The following is a 7,225-nucleotide window of genomic DNA, read 5'->3' as shown; positions in this document are numbered from 1 at the left end:
ATTATTCATGCATAAATCCCACTGAGGTCAATGGGACTACACTGTGCATAATTATGTAGGATTACATCCTTGCTTCTGACGTACCTTCTAAATGTTTTTTCATCTGGTGAAGAATGACCCGACTGGGGGGAGGGGGGGTTGATGCTTAGGACATGAAGGTGGTTATTACTATGGATGAGAAAATGTGACAACAGAGTTGACTGGCAAGAAGAGCTTCACACTGAAAAGGTACTGTTACGCTCAAACCCCCAGAGCAGGTAGGGTTGGTGATCGTGCAAAAACCTTGACTGCACGACATCAGGATTTCGAAGACAATTCTTTCTCCTCCTCCTCCTCCTCCTTTTTAAAAACATATGAACAAAACAAATAAAAAATTTAAATAAATAAAGACTTAGACTCTGCCTCAGGGAAGCGGTAATCCAAGCTTTCACCTTCACAGTCACCAGCCTGGAGACTTATGTCCTCAGTTCTCGCTTTGACTTGTCTTCTGTGAACGCAGAGGAAGGGATAAGTGGCTCCCAGACCCTATGGGCAGGTTCCACACTAGACTGTTTTTCTGGTCAGACACACAGTATGTGTCATTGGATGAGGCCTGAGCTGTAGCTGAATCCATAGCTGCTAGAGAGTGACAGACGCTGCTCGTGCTCTTCGCCCTGGTCTGAGGTGTAACTGGGAAATGTCTGTGCGCGAGACACCTTTGTTGAACTGAGGCTGTGACCTGGAACGAAGGAAAAAGAACAACAACTTATTTTATGAACATTGTCCTATTCTGTTTCATACTCACATAATCTCTGGACGTTGAACATGCATGTTCTTTGAAGGGTGACTTTGATTAAATGATTTATTGTTGAACTAAAATAGTAAGTTATGTGTGAAAGGGGGAATGTAGAAACCTACATGTCAACAATATTTATTTATTTAGGGATGTATATCCAGGCTTTCTGCTCCCAAAGCAATTCACAGCAAATCGAAAATACAATGAAAAAATACACACAACAAGCTAAACCATAAATCCATTAGACTGAAAAACAATAGAGCCCAATCTAGAAGGATAATCTAACTGAACAGCTCTTGAAAGAAATGTAACTTTACTAGGCAATGAAAGCTCCATAAAAAGGGGACTAGATGAGCCTCAAGAAGAGTCACAGAATTGAGCATCGTTGGATATTTCAAGTATCCTGTGACCATCTGGATACTGCCAAGATGGTGGAAAAATGCATCATGGTGAATAATCTTGCAAAAAGGTCCCAATCTTATCCAAGGCTTATGGCAGCAGAACTTATGATCCACTGTCATAAGTCAGCTTATGGCATCATGAAGACACGCTGATGTTGTGCACTGCAGATAAGCTGGCAGTGGGGGGTGGCTTGTGGGCATATTGGGGTGGGAAGTAGGGCAGGGGGTTCAAGGTTGGGAGGGGATGGAACTCAGTGGCACTAGCACATGCCAGATACTATCCCTGGTTTCCCTGCCCCACACACCCCCTGCCTCTTCTTGGACTTAGCAAAATAGCTGGTCCAAGCATAATAGCTGCATAGGTCTAAGGAGACCCACTGATGTACAGGTAGCATATGGCGTGGTAAGTAAAAATTTTTTTACTTACTTCTTCAGAGCCATCTGGTCACCACCCCCCCCCCCCATAGATGCAGCATGCATTCTGGCAGTGTAGCTGCATTGTGTAGGATGGTAGCGGACAGGATTGGGGCATGACCGTTGTTGCTTAAATCCACTATTTTGCAAGTCAATCAAATCCAAAGACGGAAAGCAATGAAGAAATGTTATGAGTAGCAACAGCAAGGAAGCATTACCCAAGACGTTCTACTTGAAGGGCTTAGAATAAACTGGAGGCTGCCTCAGACTGCCCTGTTATCTTAGTCCTGCCCTCTCTGCGAAGAAGTCATCTGACCTTTACTTTGGTGCTTGTTGTTTCAGATACATCAATGTCCCATTTTACACTGAGCATACAACTATCAAACATATAAAACAACAGAAGGACAAAAACATACAGGAACATAAAATGCAGCTCCAAAAGATGTTTTATGACATCTTCACTGGTTTCCAGGACCAACGCAAAGTGCTAAAGCATGATGTTGATGTTTAAAGCCCAAAATGATGTGGAGCTAGAAGAAACTAAGGACCACCCTCTGTCACATGAAACTGCCTGCACATTAAGATTTCCCTTGGATGTCTTACTCTCTGTATGCTCCCAGTGTCCAAGGTATAATATGTGGTTCTTGGGGACAATGACAAAGAGATGAATAAGAACAGTGCCAGCAACAGCTGGGCAGCCCAATCCTAACTAACAGCCGAATCCTGAGCTGCCCAGTGTGCAGGGCTGCAACGGCGCCAAAAATGGCTGCTGCTGCATCCAGCACACCCCAGGCGGCCACTGCTGCCTCCTTGGGAGAAAGGGACTTTCATCCCCTTGTCCTGGAGATAGCAAGCAGCCCTGCAATGGGGCTACTTGGTTCTACAGTGACCCCGAAGGTTGGCATAGAATAGAGAGCCTCTGTGTTGGGTGGTCAGCCTGACATGGAGGCTCAGGATCTGGTGCAGCGAAGCTCCACTTCCTCCCCTTGGCACGCCTCCTTCCTGCTCTCCCACTGCCACCCCCTGCCTTGGAACCCCTCCTCCCTGCCTCCCCCACCTACCTCTCTACTGCCCAGTGGTCGCGGCAGAGGTCTGGTGCTTCACTGGTGCTAGCCCAGCACTGGTCAGCACTGGGCTAGCACCAGCGCTCCACTGGTGATAGGGCCCGCAAATGTGCCCTAAGGCACTTTTGTAACAGTGTGCACCAGTGGTGAGCTGGCACGCACTCTTAAGGATTGGGCCCTAAATCCCTGATTGGTTATGCAGCAGTGCCAGCACTGCTTCCACTGTATCCCATGGGGGATTTTTGGCCAGTGGAGGCTTCTTCGGGGTAAGGGAACACTAGTTTCCTTGTCCCAGGATACCCCAGCAACTGCCATGGGTTAACTTGGGCCTGTGACAGCTTGATAGCTGGTGCAAGTCTGAGCTGATCCAAAAAGGCAGATGAGACCCAGGAAGGGGGTTAGGATTCGGCATGTGCCACTGACAAGCCCACCTCCCTCCTGGGCCTGATCCACCCTCCTCCTTACCCCCATCACTGCCCAGCCCCTCCGCATTTCTCATTCCACCCCCCGTTACCTCCTTCAGTGTTTGACACCAGTCTGACAAGGAGGCAAGCTGGTGGTTTTAGAGCTGCTGAAATGGACTTGACACTGAATGTCAGCACTGATACCATTTCTGAGTTCTGTGTGAGCTAAGCTGGTCAGTTTTAACTGTGCAAGTTCAGCTTAGCAACCACCCTCATCTGGGAACCATGAATAGGAAGAGAGGCATTGAAGCAGGAACGATTGCCAGTCTACTAAGGTCTAACTCAGTCCCTCCTAAGTAGCATTTTGGCCACACCTGATGTATATGCACACTTTTTTTGCCTTACTATCATATCCTGTATGGACAAAACAGGTTTTGTGGGTTTTGGAAACCATACAAAAATTTGCAACACCTGTTTTCACAGGTGAAACACAGGTTTTCACAGAGGTAGATGAGTGTAGATTACAGTAGCAGTGATTTCATTTTCAAACCACCTTCAACTCTTGGAGAAAATAAGAACATAAGAAGAGCCCCACTACATCAGGCTAAAGGCCCATCTAGTCCAGCTTCCTGAGTCTCACAGTGGCCCACCTGATGCTTCAGGGAGCACTCAAGACCACAAGAGACCTGCATCTTGGTGCCCTCCCTTGCACCTGGCATTCTGAGTTATGATCATCTGATCTCATGGAGGTTTTTCTCACCAACTTATGAACCCGCTGAGCCACAAACATTTAAAAGACATAGCTTACAATTATTTTGAGCAAGAGTTAATTTCCAACGTAGGATTTCCATTTCTAGCAGCCAAGACATTTATAAATAATACATATGACTGTTCTTTACAACTAGAAATGTAACATATGCTTGATTCATGCATTTGTGTGTCAGGTAGTTTAGATCTTGTAAATAATTTAATCCTATTTAGAAACAGGGTTTTAATTCCAAGTGAGAACACAATTTGTGCCCTGAAATTGAGAGACAAATCTTTTTCTATCTTAGGAAGAATTTTTCACTGTTGGAGCTATTTCTATAATGTAAAGCATCAGATTCTATAATGTAAAGCATCAGATAAGCCTGGGATAACCAGGGTTGTAATTGATTCTGTTTTTAATTATGTTTTTGTAACAATCAGTGACTGAAAGAGATATTACTGAATTAAAAAAAGAGAATGTTTTTAATGAAGTGTGTGAGAGAACGTGTGTATCTTTCCAATAGAGATCAAAGTAGCCTCCATAGTAGTTTTGATATGTGATTTTGAAACTGTTATCATATATTTAAAAAATATGGGTGTGGCATTAATGGCCAAGATTACTGAAGCTAGTCATTTCAAGATTATAAAAATAAAAGAGGGGCCTGTTATTGGGTGTGCTTTTAAAACCCATGCAACATATGCACATAAGGAAAACTTGTGGTTCAGGAACCAAGTGAAGTTGCTCATGACATAACTCAACAGAATGACAGGAAAGAGGAAAAAAGCAACAATACATAGTTCTTGGTGGGGAGATAAAGACACAATAGCTGGGAAGGAGAATAAAAAATAAAATGCAGTGTGCACAACTAAAACAACTAGGCCCTACATGCCAGTTTCTAGACAGAAAGAAAGAGAACAAAGGAATTGGGGGGGTCATAATGCTGCAAATGGAGGTGGAGGGGAGAAAGTAGGGAGAACAGGGTATAGGGAAACAAATAGTAATAGGGCTTGAAGAACTGGTAGTGGAAAGAGAGGGGGAGAAGGGAAAGATGGGAGAGAGAGAGAGAGAGAGAATCTGGAAAACACCAACGTTCCAGCTGTGGCAAGAGACCATGGCTGAGTCTTTGTTTTCTGAGGACTGAACCAGAGCTACAGGTAAGGAGCAATCCCCTTGGTGGGTTGTAAAAATATCTCATTCACTTATGGGCAGGGCAAGCTTGCCTCTCCCAGTGCCCAATTGCTCCTAATTGATGTCCTGTGGCTATGAGCTTCCTGGATGAACTTGGCCAGTCACAATCTCTTAGGCCGCAATCCTAACCCACTTTCCAGGACAGACATAGGGGTAATGCAACTCCGAGGTAAGGGAACAAACATTGCCGTACCTTGCGGAGACCTCCATGACTGTCCCGCAACGGCAGGATGCAGCACATGCCCCACTGGCACAGCTATGCCAGTGCTGAAAAGTGGGTTAGGACTGTGCCCTTAGCCTAACAGGGTTGTTATGAGGATAAATTAAGGGATGCCACCATGTATAAAAATGTGAAAAAGAAATTACAACATGATGTCTTGATTAAGGTTACAGTGAGGTTGGTGAGAGAAGTTGAGGTTGAAGGCACCTCTTTGTGTCACTGACATTTCTGTTTACTCCAAAGTCAGAAGTATCCCAGGATGTGGCTTGTTTACAGTTTTAAAACTGCTGACTAAAGCAGAGGCATTCCTGGAGGGGGGCAATGCACTAAGTTACTTCAGGAGCTTGGCCACTTTATACCAGTGGCCTGGCACCTGAAGAAATGTTTTGTCCCTATTCCAGGAATGCCAGTGGACTAAAGAAAGATGTGGCCAGTTATGGAGTTTTCTAACATAAGAAAAAAAATGCAAGGATTTTTCTAAGCCTACCAGCTAGAGGGGGTTGCTCTGACTAATCAAAATTTGGCCTTTTCCCTCTTGTGAGAACTGAGGCTTACCTGCCATCAATCTAATTTAAAATGTCATGAAACTGGCCTGGGTCATGCTCACATGATATGCACCCAGCACCATGTACCTGCATAGATAAATGTGCCACAGACAAAAATGCCAGCTACAGTGTGTTATAGAGAGAAGAATACAAAAATCATCAAAAAAACCATCATAATCACACACTCGCTGACAATCAAGACAACTGTCATTCATAAGTGCATATCGTGTGTAATACTAACAACATATTACAAATGGCTATAATCCATAAACATAGACAAAAGGGATATCCTACAAGTGGTGAATAACCTGCAAATCTGTGATTATTACTTCCATTGTATATGTAATGACAGAATATATACATTGCTCTTGCACTCCTCAATAAATACACGAGAGAGGCCATCTGAAATATAAATTGGGTCATTTATTAAATAAAATCATTCATAAGACTTTGAACAACTCTGCAGTGGGCCATGCAGCAAAGCATTCCTCCTCCATGTAGAATTATGGCCGTTCCTGAACAGTAATCTTTTGTGGCTGTTGTAAATATTTTGTCTTGGCTACGCCCTCCTTTTTTCTTTTGCCTTAGGCAGACTGGATGGTTGGGGTGGAGCAAGAGTGCCCCAGCAAGCCAAAAGCACACCATACCATGAGTACTGTGTTTGCCTGCAGCAACAAATGTAGTACTTGGGAAGAAAGATCCTCCCTATGACTGCAAACACTGACTGGTGTTTCTGTTAGAGAGAAAACTTGCAAGTAACTTACAAGTTATTATGGGGACAAGAAAAGCACAATCAAGTATTATTTTTGTCTAAACCAGTGTTTCTCAAACTGTGAGTTGGGACCCATTAGGTGGGTCGCAAGTCAATTTCAGGTGGGTCCCCAATCATTTCAATATTTTATTTTTATTAGACTTGATGGTATGTGCTGTATTTGGGGAAATGCTATACTTTTAAAGACCTATACTGAAAGAAAGAAAGAAAGAAAGAAAGAAAGAAAGAAAGAAAGAAAGAAAGAAAGAAAGAAAGAAAGAAAGCCAGCCAGCCAGCCAGCCAGCCAGCCAGCCAGCCAGCCAGCCAGCCAGCCAGCCAGCCAGCGGGGAATTTTGAGGAGTGCACAGGTGGTGCACAGGAGGTGAGAAGTGCACAGGAGAATCTATTTCTCCACTGATATATTCTGACCCAAATAGATATTGAACTATGGCCATCTATCTTGAACTATCAAGATCTGGAATCTGGAAAATATCCCAAATCTTCCCGGGGCTTCAAGAGTTGCCTTGCATGTATACACAAATCATTATGGCTCAAAAACCTCTAATATAAGTTTTGTACTACATCCTACACAACTATTTCTAATGGGGGCAATGCCAGGGAGCCAGTCTCCAGATTAGGACCGAATCCTATCCAACTTTCCAGCAGTGATGCGGTTATGCCAATAGGGCATGCACTGAATCCTGCAGTGGTGGTT

The 7,225-nt window shown here is 44.1% G+C and overlaps 1 protein-coding gene across 1 annotated transcript in view; it reads right to left on the bottom strand.

Annotated features, from left to right (window-relative positions):
* Positions 1–578: 578 nt before the first annotated feature.
* Positions 579–7,225, bottom strand: part of DOK6 (docking protein 6) — a 272,774-nt gene continuing 266,127 nt past the window's right edge. Inside the window, exon 8 of the mRNA XM_066625263.1 lies at positions 579–718. Coding sequence (XP_066481360.1) covers positions 579–718 — 140 coding nt within the window. The remainder of the gene's footprint in view (positions 719–7,225) is intronic.

This window comes from Tiliqua scincoides, chromosome 4, assembly GCF_035046505.1.
Source record: "Tiliqua scincoides isolate rTilSci1 chromosome 4, rTilSci1.hap2, whole genome shotgun sequence".
Taxonomy (NCBI): domain Eukaryota; kingdom Metazoa; phylum Chordata; class Lepidosauria; order Squamata; family Scincidae; genus Tiliqua; species Tiliqua scincoides.
Note: the sequence above shows the minus strand (reverse complement) of the source record. Positions and strands in the feature narration are given on the sequence as shown.